The 18,500-nt window shown below is 45.4% G+C and overlaps 5 protein-coding genes across 5 annotated transcripts; 2 read left to right on the forward strand and 3 right to left on the reverse strand. All coding sequences in view use genetic code 12, as the record gives it.

The window, feature by feature from the left end:
* Positions 1 to 275: 275 nt before the first annotated feature.
* FAS1 (tetrafunctional fatty acid synthase subunit) lies at positions 276 to 6,463 on the forward strand (the record flags this gene model as incomplete). Its single annotated transcript, XM_025486604.1, has 2 exons — positions 276 to 3,599; positions 3,623 to 6,463. The coding sequence occupies 2 exons, from the start codon at positions 276 to 278 to the stop codon at positions 6,461 to 6,463; spliced, it is 6,165 nt and encodes a 2,054-aa protein (XP_025344154.1).
* Positions 6,464 to 6,631: 168 nt separating this feature from the next.
* On the reverse strand, positions 6,632 to 10,087 carry AFL1 (inositol polyphosphate kinase; the record flags this gene model as incomplete). The annotated part of the gene is made up of 1 exon (XM_025486605.1): positions 6,632 to 10,087. One exon carries the CDS (start codon positions 10,085 to 10,087, stop codon positions 6,632 to 6,634), a length of 3,456 nt encoding a protein of 1,151 aa, XP_025344155.1.
* A 447-nt stretch (positions 10,088 to 10,534) lies between these two features.
* CXQ85_002945 (ribose phosphate diphosphokinase subunit) lies at positions 10,535 to 11,740 on the reverse strand (the record flags this gene model as incomplete). Its single annotated transcript, XM_025486606.1, has 1 exon — positions 10,535 to 11,740. The coding sequence occupies one exon, from the start codon at positions 11,738 to 11,740 to the stop codon at positions 10,535 to 10,537; it is 1,206 nt and encodes a 401-aa protein (XP_025344156.1).
* An 868-nt stretch (positions 11,741 to 12,608) lies between these two features.
* Positions 12,609 to 14,477, forward strand: CXQ85_002946 (uncharacterized protein; the record flags this gene model as incomplete). The annotated part of the gene is made up of 2 exons (XM_025486607.1): positions 12,609 to 13,002; positions 13,882 to 14,477. The coding sequence occupies 2 exons, from the start codon at positions 12,609 to 12,611 to the stop codon at positions 14,475 to 14,477; spliced, it is 990 nt and encodes a 329-aa protein (XP_025344157.1).
* Positions 14,478 to 14,995: 518 nt separating this feature from the next.
* On the reverse strand, positions 14,996 to 16,492 carry SKN7 (kinase-regulated stress-responsive transcription factor; the record flags this gene model as incomplete). Its single annotated transcript, XM_025486608.1, has 1 exon — positions 14,996 to 16,492. One exon carries the CDS (start codon positions 16,490 to 16,492, stop codon positions 14,996 to 14,998), a length of 1,497 nt encoding a protein of 498 aa, XP_025344158.1.
* Positions 16,493 to 18,500: the final 2,008 nt, after the last annotated feature.

Below are 18,500 nucleotides of genomic sequence, written 5' to 3' on the forward strand. Positions count from 1 at the left end.
AACAAACTAACCAAATATATGCGGGTCCTGCAGGCACATTGTTGAGAGTTGCAAAAACCAATGGACCCAAAATTTAGTTCCATCTTTCTTTATAAAGAAACCCATTCTTAACCAAAAGAGTCTGCTCGTGTCCCTTTCCAATCAGTTTTCCTTTCCAACTTTGGACCTTTTTTAATCTATTTATCTTCTGTTCGCGTACCACAGAACAAGAAGCACGTTTTTATTCCACAGACAAAGCTTGAAAGAATACTACTGATCGTTTCCAACCTTCCCCAATGAGTACCACACATCGCCAGTTGGCTCTTTCCCATGGATCTATAGAACATACGATTTTGGTGCCCACGGCACTTTTTTTCAAGTACTCCCAGTTGAAGGAGCAGTTTGCAAAGACCTTGCCTGTTCCTACTGAGGGCTTTGCTTCGGACGAGGAACCAGCATCTCCAGCTGAATTGTTTGCTAAATTCGTGGGTTTCACCGCGTCTCTTGTTGACCCTGCTGCTAGAGGCGAAGGCCTGTTTGACGAAATCTTGACTGCTGTCTTGCAAGAGTTCCAGTCGAGGTTCTTCCCTAACTCAGACATCCATAGCTTCGCTGCCCAGTTGCTTGCCGATGAAACATACCCAACCACCGCTGCCAAGACGAAAGAAGTGATCAAACACTACTTTGACGCGGTCATCAGCTCCAACACCAGCATTCCTAAACAACTGTCGGACTTGGTGCAGAACTCCGCCCGCCGTTTGGCCAGAACTGTGGCTATCTTTGGTGGCCAGGGTAATACCGACGACTACTTTGAGGAATTGAGAGAGTTGAACTTCATGTACCACGGCCTTCTCTCCGACTTGCTCCAGAAAATCGCCGCCAAGTTGACTCTGTTGGTCAAGTCCACCTCTAATGTTGATAAGATCTATACCCAAGGCTTTGACATCTTGACCTGGTTGAACCTGCCTGACCAGACCCCTGACCAGGAGTATTTGTTGAGTGTGCCTGTTTCTTGTCCTTTGATTTGCGTCATTCAGTTGTGCCACTATGCTGTTACTTGCAAGACTTTGGGCATTTCCCCAGGTGAGTTCAGAGACGCGTTGGTTGGTGCTACTGGCCACTCTCAAGGTTTGGTTACCGCCGTGGCTATTGCCAGCGCTGGTGATTGGGACTCTTTCATTGAAAACTCCATCAAGGCTGTTTCTTTGTTGTTCTTCATTGGTGCCAGATGTTTGATGGCTTACCCAAGAACTTCCTTGCCTCCAACCATGTTGCAGGACTCTTTGGAGAATGGTGAAGGTAGACCTTCTCCTATGTTGTCTGTTAGAGACTTGTCTCTTTCTGACGTTGAAAAGTTCATCCACCAGACCAACGCTCACTTGCCTGCTGAGAAGCATGTTGCCATTTCTTTGGTCAATGGTGGTAGAAACATGGTTGTCTCTGGTCCTCCAGAGTCTCTTTACGGTTTGAACTTGACTTTGAGAAACAACAAGGCTCCTTCTGGTTTGGACCAGGCCCGTGTGCCATATTCCGAGCGTAAGATGAAGTTCTCCAACCGTTTCTTGCCTATTTTCGCTCCATTCCACTCCCACTTGTTGGAACCAGCCACTGACATGATCTTGACTGATGTCCAGAACGAGGGTTTGGTTTTCGATGCTGCCGACATCAAGATCCCAGTTTACGACACTTACTCTGGTGAGAACTTCCAGAACGCTGAAGGCGATGTCATTGACAGACTCACCAAGTGTATCACCGAATTGCCTGTCCACTGGGAAACCGCTACCAACTTCGACAGCACCCACTTGTTGGATTTCGGCCCTGGTGGCGTTTCCGGCTTGGGTGTCTTGACCCACAGAAACAAGGAAGGTACCGGTGCCCGTGTGATTATTTCTGGTTCCATTGACACCAACCAGGATGACGAGTACGGTTTCAAGCAGGAGATCTTCAACAGAACCCAGAGCTCCATCAAATGGGCTCCTAACTGGTTGGACGAATACAGACCCAAGTTGGTAAAGACCAAGGCTGGTAAAGTTTTCGTTGACACCAAGTTCTCCAGATTGCTTGGTAGAGCTCCATTGATGGTTCCTGGTATGACTCCAACTACCGTCAACACCGACATTGTGTCTGCTACCATCAACGCTGGCTACCACATTGAATTGGCCGGTGGTGGTTACTTTGAGCCAAAGGGTATGGAGAGAGCTTTGAGAGACGTTGCCAGCAGAGTCACTCCAGGCTCTGGTATTGGTATCAACTTGATTTACGTCAACCCAAGAATGTTGCAATGGGGTATTCCATTGATCAAGGAATTGAGAGCCAAGGGTTTCCCAATCCAGTCTTTGACCATTGGTGCTGGTGTTCCTTCTTTGGAGGTTGCCACAGAGTACATTGAAGAGTTGGGCTTGACCCACTTGGGCTTGAAGCCAGGTTCCATTGACTCCATCAACCAGTCTATTGCCATTGCCAAGGCTCATCCAAACTTCCCAATTGTTCTTCAGTGGACTGGTGGTAGAGGTGGTGGTCACCACTCTTTCGAGGACTTCCACCAGCCAATCTTGCAGATGTACGCTAAGATCAGAAAGTGCTCCAACATTGTGTTGGTCGCTGGTTCCGGTTTCGGTTCTGATGTTGACACTTACCCATACTTGACTGGTTCTTGGTCTAAGGACTTCAACTACCCACCAATGCCATTTGACGGTGTTTTGTTCGGTTCCAGAGTTATGACTGCTAAAGAGGCCCACACTTCTTTGGCTGCCAAGCAGGCCATTGCTGAATGTTCTGGTGTTGCTGACGGCAAGTGGGAGAACACTTACAAGAAGCCTACTGGTGGTATCATCACTGTGAGATCTGAAATGGGTGAGCCTATTCACAAGCTCGCTACCAGAGGTGTCATGTTCTGGAAGGAGTTGGATGAGACTATTTTCAACTTGCCAAAGAACAAACTCTTGGAGGCTTTGACCAAGAAGAAGGACTACATCATCAACAAGTTGAACAAGGATTTCCAGAAGCCATGGTTCGGCCGCAACGCTCAAGGTGTCTGTGACTTGGAAGATATGACCTACCAGGAAGTTGCCAACCGTATGATTGAGTTGATGTTCGTCAAGAAGTCTGAGAGATGGATCGATGTCTCTTTGAGAAACTTCATGGGTGACTACTTGAGAAGAGTCGAAGAGAGATTCACTTCTAGCTCTGGCAAGCAGTCTTTGATCCAGAACTTTGCCCAGTTGGAAAAGACCCCACAGGCTTTCGTTGACAAGTTCTTTGACTCTTTCCCAACTGCCAAGACTCAGTTGATCTCTGAGGAGGACTGTGACAACTTCTTGATGTTGTGTGCTAGAGCTGCCCAGAAGCCTGCTCCATTCGTTCCTGTTTTGGATGAGAGATTCGAGTTCTTCTTCAAGAAGGACTCCTTGTGGCAGTCTGAAGACTTGGAGTCTGTCGTTGACGAGGATGTCCAGAGAACCTGTATTCTTCACGGTCCAGTTGCTGCTCAATTCACCAACAAGGTCGATGAGCCAATTAAGGATATCTTGGACGGTATTCACGAGGGCCATATTAACAAGTTGGTTGCTGACGCTTACGATGGTGACTTCTCCAAGATCCTGTTGTTGAATACTTTGGCGGTAAGACTCCAGCCACTGTTGAGAACGTTTCTGGCGTCACTGTTGAGAAGTCTGGCGATAAGACTACTTTCAAGGTTGGCTCTTCTGTTCCTGAGCAGGCCGAGTGGCTCAAGTTGTTGGCTGGTTCTGAATTGAGCTGGTTGTACGCTTTCATTTCTTCTGAGAGAGTCGTCCAGGGTATTAACCATGTTGCCAACTCTGTCAAGGACATTGTGGGTCCAGCTGCTAACATGGAAGCTGTTATCACCAACGCTGGTACTGACAAGGCTAACCTTTCCCTTTACGAGGCCGTCCAAGGTGACTCCAAGAAGGTTGCCGAGATCAAGTTGACTTCTGAGGGTCTTATCCAGATGTCTTTGATTGAGCACAGAACTGCCGACAACAAGGCTGTTGAGTTGCCATTCCTTTACAAGTACGTTCCAGAAGACGGTTTTGCTCCTATTGTGGAAGTTATGGAAGGCAGAAACGACAGAATCAAGGGCTTCTACTGGAAGTTGTGGTTCGGTTCTGACGTTCCAGTTGACTTGGATATCAACGTTGACCAGGTTATTCCAGGTGACAAGGTTACTATCAGTGGTAAGGACATTTCTGAGTTCACTCACGCCATTGGTAACACATGTGACGCTTTCATTGCCAGACCAAACAAGCCAACCTTGGCTCCAATGGATTTTGCCATTGTTGTTGGCTGGAAGGCTATCATGAAGGCTATCTTCCCAAAGACTGTTGACGGTGACTTGTTGAAGTTGGTGCACATGTCCAACGGCTACCGTATGATTCCTGGTGCTGAGCCATTGAAAAAGGATGATGTTGTCTCTTCAGATGCTCTCATCAAGGCTGTTTTGAACCAGCCTTCCGGTAAGATGGTCGAGGTTGTGGGCACTATTTTCAGAGAAGGTCGTCCAGTGATGGAGGTTACTTCCCAGTTCTTGTACAGAGGTGAGTACGAGGACTTCGAGAACACTTTCCAGAAGGTTACTGAGGACCCATTCCAGATTGCTTTCAAGACCGCTAAGGATTTGGCTATTTTGAGGTCCAAGGAATGGTTCCACTTGGAAGAGGACGTTGAGTTGCTTAACCAGATCTTGACCTTCAGATGCGAGTCTACTTACAAGTTCAAGGCCGCTGGTGTTTACTCTTCCATTAAGACTGTTGGTAGAGTCTACTTGGAGTTGCCAACTAAGGAGATCATTCAGGTTGGTTCTATTGACTACGAGGCTGGTGTTTCTTACGGTAACCCAGTCATTGACTACTTCTCCAGAAACGGTAACACCATTGAGCAGGCTGTGAAGTTTGAGAATGCTATTCCACTTTCTTCTGGTGAGGAATTGACCTCCAAGGCTCCATCCACTAACGAGCCTTACGCTAAGGTTTCTGGTGACTACAACCCTATTCACGTTTCTCGTGTGTTTGCTTCTTACGCCAAGTTGCCTGGTACTATCACCCACGGTATGTACTCTTCTGGTTCTATCAGATCCTTGGTTGAGCAGTGGGCTGCTAACAGTGTTGCTTCCAGAGTCAGAGCTTTCAAGGCTGACTTTGTAGGTATGGTTTTGCCAAACGACATTCTCCAGACCTCTTTGGAGCACATTGGTATGATCAACGGTCGTAAGATCATCAAGGTTGAAACCAGAAACGTTGAAAACGATACTCCAGTGTTGATGGGTGAGGCCGAGATTGAACAGCCAGTCACCACTTACGTTTTCACTGGTCAGGGTTCCCAGGAACAAGGTATGGGTATGGACTTGTACAACAGCTCTGACGTTGCTCGTGACGTTTGGGACCGTGCTGACCGTCATTTCGTTGACAACTACGGTTTCTCTATTCTTGACATTGTTAAGAACAACCCTAACGAGTTGACTGTTCACTTTGGTGGTGCCAAGGGTAGAAAGATTAGAGACAACTACATTTCCATGATGTTCGAGACCATTGGCGAGGATGGTGAGATCAAGTCTGAGAAGATCTTCAAGGAGATCGACCACACCACCACTTCTTACACTTTCCTTTCCCCAACTGGTTTGTTGTCTGCTACTCAGTTCACCCAGCCAGCCTTGACCTTGATGGAGAAGGCTTCTTACGAGGACATCAAGTCTAAGGGTTTGGTTCCATCTGATGTCATGTTCGCTGGTCACTCTCTTGGTGAGTACTCTGCTCTTTCTTCCTTGGCTAATGTCATGCCAATTGAGTCTCTTGTGGATGTCGTTTTCTACAGAGGTATGACCATGCAAGTTGCTGTTCCAAGAGACGAGTTGGGCAGATCCAACTACGGTATGTGTGCTGTTAACCCAACCAGAGTTAACCCTACATTCAACGATGCTGCTTTGAGATTTGTTGTTGACGAGGTTGCCAGCAAGACTGGCTGGTTATTGGAGATTGTCAACTACAACGTCGAAAACGCCCAGTACGTTACTGCCGGTGACTTGAGAGCCTTGGACACTTTGACCAACGTCTTAAACGTAATCAAGTTGAACAAGATTGATATTGTGAAGTTGCAAGAACAAATGTCCTTGGAAGATGTCAAGGGCCATTTGAAGGAGATCATTGATGAAGTTTCTGCTCAGTCTCTTGCAAAGCCTCAGCCTATTGACTTGCAAAGAGGCTTTGCAGTGATCCCATTGAAGGGTATTTCTGTGCCTTTCCACTCTTCTTACTTGATGTCTGGTGTGAAGCCATTCCAGAGATTCTTGTGCAAGAAGATTCCAAAGTCTTCGGTCAAGCCAAACGACTTGATCAACAAGTACATTCCAAACTTGACTGCCAAGCCATTTGAAATTACAAAGGAGTACTTCGAGGAGGTTTACCAGTTGACTAAGTCTGAGAAGCTTAAGAACATCATCGACAACTGGGAGTCTTACGAGAAGGCTTAATTAGGTATATGACCTTTGCTTGATTTGAGATAATATATATATAAAGGGGCTATCAGGGTTTCTTTGGATGCTGGGGGCAGCACGTGGTACTGCTGTTTCTGTTTGCTCCAACCCGAAAGCATTTAGGATAAATAAAACATAGTATAGAGGACTTGTTGTATCGTAGACTCAAAGACCAGTAACCAATGGACTGGATATGTTGACTGGAGTGAACTGCTTAGGCAACGAGACTCTTGAGAATCTAGACTTCAATCTCTGGATAACCAAGTCCATATCCAAATGTCTAGTTAAACTGATTCTTGGAATACAGCCAATGTAGTGATCATCATCCAAATGAACATCCAAAGGATCCTGAGTATGACAACCTGGAGATAACGACATTCTGATAGCATGCTTCTTACCGGATGGACTGTTAGAGTCGCCAGATTCATAGATTTCGAAGACAATCTGTGACATGTAATCGAGTTCTGGCAAAGCGTTTCTGGCGATCTTCATAGGAAGCTGGGCACCGTAAATGACGTTAAGCAAGGTGTAGATATGAGATTCCTTGGTGAAGTAGTTGACCATAGCAGCAGAATCATGCTTCTTCATGTCCTTGATATCAGACAAGATTTGCTTGGCCAATGGTAAAGAAGTCAACAATCCAATATCCAACTTCTCTTCATCCTTGATACCGTATTCCTGAGGACAGATGAAATCGAACAACACCTTAGATAATCTGTATAATTCTCTGAGTCTGGCGAAGGTAGGATGGTCAAATGGGTTCTCTGGAGCCTTACCGCTGCTGCTTATACTGCTGTTGCAACTGGACTTTCCTTGAGTGTTGGAGTCATTGTTTGCGTTAGAATGCTTCACGGATGGAGTAGCACCCTTTAAAACCCAACCAAGAGAACCAGCGGATACTGTGCTGGAGTTTGTAATGTTCTGAAGGTTTGAAGTGGATCCAGAAGCTGAGCTGACATTGGAACTAGCTTCGTGAGGAATCTTGAAATTGTTCATGGCCAAAATGTTGATAGGGTACTCGCTAACAAGACCAGAAGACTTGATGGTATCTCCACATGTCTCGCCCAAGACCTTGAGCAAGTTCTGGTCGTTAGGATCAAATGCAAAGATCTTTTCCAAGAATTGACGGTTGTGCAAAGCGTCATACTTCATGGTATCGTACAATTCAGAAATCTTAGAAGGATGGGTCTTCTCAACGGTGATAAACTCCTGGAAAAGCTTATCCCATCTTTCCTTAAACAAGTAAGGATCTTCACCACAACACCAGTTCTCCTGGAACTTGCTGACATCGTAGTTCTTGAAATTGTACTCCATGATGTTTTTATGGTAATTCATCAACTCGCAGACTCTCTTGATAACAACGAAAGGCTGTGGCATCTTTGGTGGCCAGGTGAACTGTGGAGGTGCCTCAGCGCCTTGTCTCAACAAAGGCTTCAACTTCTTCTTAACTTTATCCATCAAGTCCTTGGCAGCGTTGGAGTCATCCAAAAGATCCTTTCTGATAATCAAAAAGTCATCTGGCAAAGTAGGCAAACCCAACATCGAGCTGGTTGCGAGGTGAGCACTAGCAATGACTCTTCTTTCGGAAGAAGTGTAGACCTTGACGTCGTTGAGAGCTTCCCTGTTGAGCAATTTGATGTTTTGTCTCAATTGCTCACCGACATCAGTAGCCTGGAATCTAGCCGAGTGAGTTGGCTCACCACCCCATTTCAAGATAAACTGGACCTTTTCAACGATATCTGGGTTTTCAGAGTTCAAAGAGGGCTTCAATTGAATCTTAGTGCCTGGGAACTCCATCTTCTTCTCCAAGGCCATTCTTAACTGTTTAAGCTTCTTTAAGTCTTCAAGCTCCTTTTCTTCGGCGATCTTTACTGTTTCCAAAACAACCTGTAAATCTGGAACTGCTCTGATGATAACTTCTTCCTTGTGGCCCTTAAGCAAGGAGATGAAAAGGGGTGATCTGAAAGAGTACTTGAACTTCTGCTTTGGCGTTCTGTCGGCGTGTCTAATGACAGAAACCATGCCTTTGAAGACCCATTTCTGCAGCTTCTCTTCAAACTCAGATTGGTTGACTTGACTGGTCTTTGGAATCCTGTTCTTGATGAAGTCTCTGGACTTCTTAGCCTCGATGAACATGTTTCTCAAGATGGAGGCACATGAATCGTAGTAGTCGTTGTTATCCTTGACAAAGGAGAACCCATTAACGTCAATGACATAAGATTCACCGTTTACACGCAACAAATCAAAACCACAAATAGTCTGTTTAAAAATCCGACTGACATTTCTTGCCATGGTCTTCTCCTCATCGCTCAATTCAGTAACAAAACGAATCTCTTTACCGTGAGTGTTACGTCTGACGATACCATCAACCACAGGCGACTTTCTAGTTTCGGCATGGCAGAACTCTTGTCCAATAGTGTAAGCTTTCACATCCTCAAAGTTATCAGTGTCCATGAACTTCTCATAAATAAAAGAACCCTCAGTACGAGGGCCATTCAATTCAGGATCAAACTCAGACGACTTGTTACCAATCTTTCTAAAAAGACGACGTCCTCCTCCACCGGTGGATTTGGGGTAGTAGATGTAAACATTGTGGTCTTCGCCGTCAACAGGTTTCTCCACATAAGGCTTCTTCATGCTCTTGCCATTCACGCAAAGAGTATCGTCATCGACCATACTCCATTCTGGTTCGTCCTGGTGAGTCAACCTATCCAAATGGTCACGAGGAATGCCAACCTCTGCAAGCTTATCCTCCAAGATTTTATCTATTCTAGGCCCGCCATCTCTACTGATTTCAAGCCTTTCAGGTGTAGGAACATTGGCGTGGTTTAAAATGTTCAACACCAAACGTCTATCCCACAATGTCTTCTGCAAAGTCAAGTCGTTGATGATGTAAGGCTTTCTAAGGTTAGCATAGCTGATTGCCTTATCAAGAGGAAACCCCGTGGAGAAGAAACTAATGAGGAAATCGCAAGTGGGCCAATTTTCCACCGCTTCGTCCAAAATGACCTTATCACCAAACACTATAGTTTCAAACTCACCGTTCTCAATAAGTCTATTCAAAATCTTTCTGCATGGTTTCAGCATGACTTTCGAATCCATAGCACACACACCAATCTTACCAATCTTGTTCACATTAGATGGTGTAGTGTTAGTATTGGTATTATTGTTAGACGCAGACCTCTTCAGTGTATTCAGCGAGTTCAGCACGGTCTTATTAAGTTTAGGCAAATTCAAGTCCCACGACGACGCCGAGTTTGTTCTTGAATAAGGTTTCGTAGGAACATCACCGTTCCCATTGGCATCACTATGGTCAGGCAGAAGCTGAGCTATAGCATTATTCAACGATAAGTTATCTGAAGTAAGCGACACAGATTCACCAATAGCTGCCAAGGACAGTCTTCTAGGAGAAGTCAGCGCCGTAGCCATTTGAGAAGCAACGCCATCTTTGGACTCTTCAGCACTGGTCTTGGGAGTGAATCCTTCTAACATGGGCGCTATCAGAGCCATGGCTTTTTCAGTGACCTCTTTACCGTCGCCAGAACTGAGCAGAAGAGGCAGCATGGACTGGTTTTTCCCGTCTCCGTGTTTGGGGATCGGGATCAGCTGGGAAGTGTCCATTTTTGGGGGATCTGGTTGGGATCTGGGAGGGTTTGATGAAAGAGGAAAGTATAGTGAGAGATGAAGAAATCGACTTATCTGGGGTCGGTTTGTCCTGCAGGTAGGCCAACACCAAACTACATATTTAACGATGTTCCCTTGTGAATTATGAGAATCTAAAAACACTAGTGGGATGCTGCAACTTTGGGTACCACGTCCACATGGGCTGGGCGACGCTAGCCTGTGGCGGCGGCAGAAACGTGGCACCCTACTGCTTATCGGATAGTTGTGGTGTACGGGTGTTTCGGCAAACTCGCAGGCCGTTTGCAGCCATTTCAGATGGATATGAATGAACGTGGTTTAATATATATATAAATGGGGAGTCTCTGAAGGAACGTAAAAGAGATGGATTGCAAGCGTCTCTACACACGACGCTTGGAGTCCCGATGAAATGCAATACTTGATTATCTACTCAATGGCAGCCAACGAGTCGAACAAAACAGAGATGGACTCACCGAAATGGTCTCTTCTGATGCACTCAGCAAAGATAGGCGAAACGTCAATCACCACCAACTTCTCGTGGGCTTTTTGTCTCTCTTCGCTCACACGGTAAGTATTCGTCACCACGATCTTGTCGATACATTTGGAGTCGTTCAACTCTTCAAGACATCTGTCGCTGAAGAGACCGTGGGTACCCACAACGTAGACAGCTCTGGCGCCACAGTTCAAACGCAAGTGCTCAGCAGCGGCAATGAACGAGTTGGGCTTATCAATCATATCGTCCAAAATAATAGCCACCTTATTGTTAACGTCACCGACTAGCGTGATCAATTTCTCCTGAGCAATGGCTGTAGGTTCATCTTCATCGTCAGAGTTAGTAGCATCGAAAGTACCGCCCAAAGCGTCACTATTCAGAAGAGCAACAGGCTTATCATTAGAAGAAGAAGGCCCGTTCTCCTGCTCATAGTCGTCATCCACAACATGGCCCTTGACAACTCTGGCAGTCTGCATTTCACTAACAATATTATCATCCTGAGAGTGAGCCAAGTGTCTTTTCGTCTTGGTGAAGTTATCCTGGGTTCTGCGTCTATCCGTATGGATCATGGCGAAGTTAATTTTCAAAGAATCAGCCAACGCAGTGACTCTTTTCGTTCCACCTGGGTTCTTCGAAACCACCACAGCATTCTCCCAGTCAGGGATATTGTGACGGATCCAGCGAGCCAAAGTAGGCGCTCCGTACAAGTTATCCACGGGCTTGGTAAAGAAACCTTGCATTTGCGAGGCGTGCAAGTCCATTGACACCACATGGTCAGCACCAGCCATAATAATAAGGTTAGCCAACATCCTAGCAGTGATAGCACCACGGTGCTTCTTCATCTTCAGCTGCTTCGAGTACGGGAATTGAGGAATCACCGCCGTGATCTTCAGCGCCGAACCGCCACGGCACGCCGAAATCAAAATCAAAAGCTCCATAATATGGTCGTTGATTTGTGGAGACCCACTCTGGATGATATACACATCCTCGTCTCTCACAGAAACACCAATCTGCACCGAAGTCTCGCCATTGGAAAACTTCTTAAGCGTACATGGAGCAGGTTCGACGCCCAAACGGTCACACACAAGCTTACCCAATTCTGGATGGGACAGACCGACAAACACTTTACACTTCCGCATGATGCTATTGGACAGAGCTAAAGTGGGGGGAAGGAATGGCGACGACAACGTGAACTATGTGAGGGGAAGGACACTGGAAGGTCGCTATTCGTATTAGGATGGAGGGGTTTTGGGCCCAGATAGAGCTGGTATAGATGGATAGTCCAGGGACTGGTTGCTGTGGATTCTGGCGATGGGGTAGATGCTGATAGAGCTATCGCACGGTATAAAAATTTGTTGCTGTGTGCAGGACGTGGTTTATGGAGGGAGATTGGGCACTCTCTTTGGCGCCCAAAGGGAGTGGGGTGGGGTGTAGGAGGGCGTTGGTGGTAGATTTGAATGGGAAGGGGGTTCTGGAGGAGTTTGGAGGGATGGAGGAGGCTGTAGGGAGATAGGGCATCTCATACACGTGCTGTGGGCATGATTAAGGTCACGTGTATTCTGACTCTTCCCGGTTTATTCCATATGGTATCCAATTTTAAGAAAGAGGTCGATGATGGGGGTTTTAAGCAGTGGGGGTGATTCTGTGGAAAGAGGGGATTTGTTTAATGTGGTTTTTATGTTTGCTTTTAAAGTGGCGGTGGGTTTGGCGGTGGTCTCTTGTTCGCAGGAATGGCTGCAAAATAGGTAGTATACTGGAAGCAACCAGTTAGCTATTGCAATACCAGTAGAAAGCTACTGGTTTATCATTTTATTGATGGAAGTTTTGTCAGGAAGTAAATGACCAATTTATATTTATTGTTTCATGAAACATGCTTCTGAAGCTGTTGGTACTCTGATACACTTCTGGAACAGTACTGGTACGGCCAGAAGCCATACAAATATCCTCGAACAGCATGCAAGTAGGGAAGACTTAATTTTCTTTCCTAACTTTTACATTCTCTTAATCATGGAACTGAACAAAACAGCCTCTGTGAATGACGCATATGCTTCTCCTGTTACTCCAACAGGTCCACCACGAACAACCACAAACCAGAACGACAAAGTGCTTGGTCTGGTGCCTATAAACTGGATTAAAGGCATTGAAATGGACTTATCCAGAACCTCGTACCGCTTAAAAGATCTAAGAAACAGAATTGGTCTCCAGTCACTGAAGATCGATCATGTTCATACTGCCACACAGATATGCTTTAGACTGATTGCTAGTGTGGAAGCAAAAGCTGATGAAGTTGCAGTTATTTGTAACGAAATGAGGAATATTCTTCCTGGTCTTTGTCAACTTCAAAGTATTTTGATACGCCAGATTGGCCAGCTGACTGCTGACCTTAATGACTTCTTCCAGAGTCAAACCTTATGTTCAGAAGGGTTATTAGAGGCACATAAGACTTCAAATCAGCTTTTGACCAGGATGTATAGGTTGGTCCAGAACAGTTGTAGAAGGCCTAATGGGATTGCACTAGATGTTGTGGGAAGTGAGTTTGGTAGGCTATCGTTGTATAGGGTTATGCTAGAAGCAGCTTTACTGGCTGCCACTTACTGGGCGGTCCAAAGAGTGCTTCAGTGGATGTTTCCGTGATTTTGGTATGTTTGGTTTTAATAAAGAATATATGGTTGGTTGTGTCACTAATTGGTTGCAAATGAGGTATAGTATTCGCTCAGATACCTCGACTTGGTCCCAAACAAGAGCCAATGGAGCACTCTTAGACATTGATAGACCATTAGAAAATCCCCTCAACATTATTAGGAGATTAAGGAATTATATTGATGCTAGTCTAGCCCTTTGTCGTTGCCTATAGATAATGTGCACCATATCTCTACCACCACAAATGCTCAAATATTCAAACCTAGTACATACCTACTTAAAGTACTATGTAATACAACTATCAATTTAAATCTTAAATTTAACATTGCTTTGGCAAAGATAACCCACCTCTACTCTTCACTGGCGAGTTTTCCACGTGCCATCCACCTGACCCAGATCACGTTCGTCCATCTCCATCAAGGCTGCAACCACCATTGAAATATACCCATGGCTGATCCAATAACCTCCACCCTTTCCCGCCTACAAGGCCGAATAAACACTATAAAAGACTCCTCCATACTCAATGAGACATATAATCTTTTAGAACCACTTTCGTTCAAAAAAATACGATGTTTGGCGCTTGGATCACCCACCACTGAGTTCCAGGCACTCTACCAGCTAGCACTACTTCAACTGGTAGCTAAGAAGTTTAAAGTAAGTTCAATTTCATGCTACGATCCAGCCTTTTTGCCTGAAGATACTCAATTGTTGGAAAAATTGGAATTTACAGTGGATCTGGAGGAAATACTGGACCCTTCACTGGTAGCTGAAACCTTATACTATATGCCTCATGCACCAAGAAGCTTTACTGAAACGTTTATCAAAGATATCCAGCCCAAATGGATTCTTGGAAACGATCTTAATGTTACCGCTGGAACGCTTACAAAGGCTAAGTTTCTAGAACAACTACCGACTTTGGCAACCATTCAGTACTTGATTGGAGATGGAGAGGATGTCAAACCTAAGGATGATGGGTTTAGTGTGGTGAGCAGTCGAAGGAAGAAGAAGAACTCGAAGTTGGTGTATAAAGAGCCGGTGCTTGAGTATCCTGTTGGGGAGATGTACTTTAGTAAGGTGGAGATATCCAGGATAAAGAGCGACTCGAACCAGCCTTGGAAGGACTCTTTTAGTGATATGGCGCTTAATGTCATTGTCGCTAAGAATGGGAAGAAGGAGGAGGAGGAGGGGAAGGAGGAAGAGAAGGAAGAGAAGGAAGATGAGAAGAAAGAGGACTAAGTATGCTTGTTCCAAGCGTTGGTTGTCCAGCTATGAAAGCAGGCCAAGATGGAGTTTAAGAGCGTCAAGAACAGTCATAACCCAGTTTTATAAGACGACTGCTGTAATTTGGGAAACAACGGTACCATACATTGAGCTGCCACAAGCAGTATCAAGCAGGCATGTTCGACCTGAAGCGTCTTATTCAAGTCCATCCCAAGGTCTGTTTAGCTTCGACAGCTATGTTTTTTTGGTAATATTTGGATGATTTCGTTATCTTGAGATCATTGGATTCCTTCTATTGGTGAAGTTATCACTACTTAGTATGGCTGGTATCTAGAGGAAGCAAAGATGCTGCTACAAGGAGCAGTTCCAGTATGGTTGCTTTGAAAGAGAAGATAGGACTTTCCTCTCAACCTTTAAAGTGTTGCCTCAAAAGAATAGAGAAGTAGGGTGGTCTAGTGCATAAGAAAATAAGCATTAATGGTATTTCACAAGAATAGAAAAACGTTCTTTTTTTTTTTTTTCGTATAAAGAACCTAGTGGGTTCTTTGCTTTTTCGCCGGCTGATCAACAGCTTCCATAGAGTCCATTATGGGTTGACCCATTGGGTCTTCTGATAAATTCTGCAGAGGCATGTGTTGGCCCATGTTGACAGGTTGGTCTATTCCCAACTGCTGGTCTACGCCAGATGCATTCGAATCCATCGGTATCGTGTGGATCTCAGTGCTATCGTTTTCGTATTCAGCAGCCTTGGACGCCGACATCAAGTGTTTGGTTAAAATAGCATATAGGTCGTCCTTGGAGAAGGGCTTGGCCAAAATGTCCGACATACCGTTCTGGAGATAATTCACCAAATCAGCATCCTGGATGTTGGCAGTCATGGCAATAATTGGCGTTCTAGTGTCGAAGGAACGGATGATATTGGTTGCCGAGGCACCATCTAGGTTGGGCATGACAATATCCATAAGCACAAGGTCGAAAATCGTCTGCTTGACTGTGGAAATAGCATTGAGACCATCTGTCACCACCGTCACCTGGCAACCGTATTTCATCAAGAACTTGCGGCATAGCTGGATGCACACATTATCATCTTCAACCAATAAAACATGGAACTTTGGGTTTGGCACACTGACTGTAGAGACGGGGCCCACAACGTCACCACCCAACGGCAGCGTTGAAGACGGGTGTCTCGTGTGATTAACGTGGTTCATGCTTGGATGGCTGGAGTGAGAGCCTCTGTTGCTGGAAGGCCCTTGGCGGCCCAGCGAGTTATAGTCGTATTCAGGTACAGAGCCCAGGCCAGATCGCAGGTGGGATACCAGCTGCTGTGGTTCTTGTTTGACCTTGACAGCACGTTCCGAAGGCGGTTGCTGTGGTGAAGCCTGTGTTGGTTGCGGGCCAGCACCTGCTGGCAGAGCCATATTCATGACATTTGGGTTGGGAAGATCCAAAGGAGGAATTTTGATGCCAGCTTCGTTCAATGCGTTAAGCAAGATCCCTATAGAGTGGTACTGGCGCTCGTTGAACGTTCTTAGCGTGGCCACGTTGTTTAGAAGTCCCTTATACTTGTTGCCCATGGATTTGTTCTCATCACGCAACTGGGCCAACTCCAGCCTTATCTGGGCGATTTGCAGGTCGTAATGTGGGTTAGCGTCGTAAGCGGGTTCTTTCTTGGTTGGAGCTTTCCTCCGGATGTTTTCCAAAGCGTTGATATCGTCCTTGCGGAACTCTGGATGCTGGAACTCCCACGCATCGTCGCCATACTCGTAGTGCTGTTTCTCCTCGTTGGAGATCTTGACCTTATGGAAATCGTACTTGTTCAACTGACGAACAAACGAGGCAAAGTTGGAGTGTTTGAAGTGACGCGGTAGTATCTCTTTGGTGAACTCGTTGGTGTCCAATACGACAAAGCTGTTACCACTAGCAGTCCAGCGCACCACGCTCATGTACTTATCTTCCAGTAGCATTTGAAATAGTTTCTTGACAAAGTCATTCAGCCCGCCTTGAGCTGGTTCTTCTTTTCTGGAGGACATTACTTGTTGTTAAAGCAAAATAGGTATGTTTAAATTGAAAAAAAAAAAAAAAAAAAATAATAATAATAACGCTCGGGTCACCGGAACCAAACAGCGTTTCTGAACGAAGCAACCACAGAATCAAACAAACAAAAGGAAGAAATTAGGACGTCTCTTATGGAAGATCTGGCCCGATTGTAAAAAAGGTATAGACACAGTTGTTCTCGGTTCAGGCTGGAAACTTTTTGTTCCTTCACTATGAGGGAAACCTCGAGAGCTATGCTGCAGGACCCTGTCAGGTGAAGCTTTTTGGAAGGGTGGACGAAAAAGGAGAGGGCAAAGAGAGAAAATCTATTTTTAGAACTTTTCCAGGAGGTTTGACCAAGTGGATTTCAAGTTTTGGCAATTTTGAATGAACTTCTTTGCAAAATTGGCCATCTTGTTGGGTCTCTGCTGTCTTGGGCGACTTCCCATACGCAATCAACCGGCGAGGCTCAATGAAAAAAAGAGCCCAGGGTTGCGAAACTGACCTTTTTACGAAACAAAGAATCGCAAGGGAAAGTCCTGGGAAGATGAAGGAGATATTTTGAAAGAAGAAAACGTCTTTGATTTTTCGATTCAAGTCTGAAGACTTTGGCTTTTCTCTTTTTTCTTTCAAACCTCCTTCTGTCTTTGTTATTGTAGGTTCTTACTTTTCCAGGGCTTCTTTTTTGGCTTGTTGCGCCTCTTCGGAAAGCATAACCGAAGAAACCGTTGCCAATGGAAAACCAGGGAGGGGCATTTGAATGGCTTAATTGATCAAATGGAAGCTTTACGTGCTTAGGTAAATTAGACAAATAGGCCTACCCATTTTCATGTAAATTGGCCCAACTGGACCTGGCCCCTCTTGGTTGCTGGTGTTCCTGAATGTCTCATTTAGGCTTCTCCAGACTTGTTCTATAGGCTTTTACATTCTCTATGGATTGTGTTTGTTCGAGGTGGGCGATTGTGCTGGAGAATAATTGGTCCGCCGTAGCTTGGGCTGGGAAAAAGCAATTGTATTATTTTTCACTTGTTATTGGCGGTTTGGATGGTTCATTGTATGGTTGCAAATGGCATAGACAACCTGGCATACCCTTGCATGGCCCTGCCTGGCTGTTTCACCAGGGAATGGCATGTGGGGGATACAATTGGAAAATAAATAGTACTTTTTAGTCGACTTGGACGTATTGGGAAGGATATGGATGGGTAGTGGTTGCTGGTAAAGCTTACACAGCAACTCACAGTGGGCCATCCAAATAGGCTTCAAGTGAAGTTTTGAAGAAGGTAATGGCCATTTAAGGTTTCTACGCTAAAATTGGTTCCTTTCACACAATGTCTGACCATTTTCTACTTTGTGTACTGTTTAGCTGTCCACCATATGTCTACCATAGATAATGGCTGCAAACGAGCACTTACTAGCACCAGTCAGTCTCCACTATTCCACCAAACCAGCCTTTTAAAAGCCCTAATTTTCATTTCAACGTCTTCCTCGCCACCAAACAACCACAATCCATCCATTTCCTCCACCCTATAAATACCCACTCACCACTTCCCCTACCCCCATCTCTGCTACCCATCGCGATGCTTCTCAGTAACTACCTACATCAACATGTTCTCTGGCAGTCTATAGACTCCACCCCAGCATCCAAGAACCACAAAAAGTCAGCTCTTCATCACTTTCCAATCTCATCCATCCCTTTCATTCTCGCTCCTTTCTACATACCCTCTAGATGCACCAGTTCTACTGTGTGTACCTTCTCCAGTCCCTACCCAAACCTGGCTCCTTCTATGTGGGCTCTACTCCTGACCCGGTAAGACGCCTACGGCAACACAATGGCTATATAAATAAGGGAGGGGCGTTTCGAACGAAGAAAATGGGGTTCAGACCGTGGGTTATGGTGGCATGTGTATGTGGGTTTCCATCTAAAGTGGCTGCGTTGCAGTTTGAGCTGGCATTGCAACATCCGTTCAAGTCTAGACACATTCTGGTGAAGATATCGAAATCTGC

Source organism: Candidozyma haemuli (genome assembly GCF_002926055.2).
Source record: "Candidozyma haemuli strain B11899 chromosome Unknown D_2014730914, whole genome shotgun sequence".
Classification (NCBI taxonomy): Eukaryota; Fungi; Ascomycota; class Pichiomycetes; order Serinales; family Metschnikowiaceae; genus Candidozyma; species Candidozyma haemuli.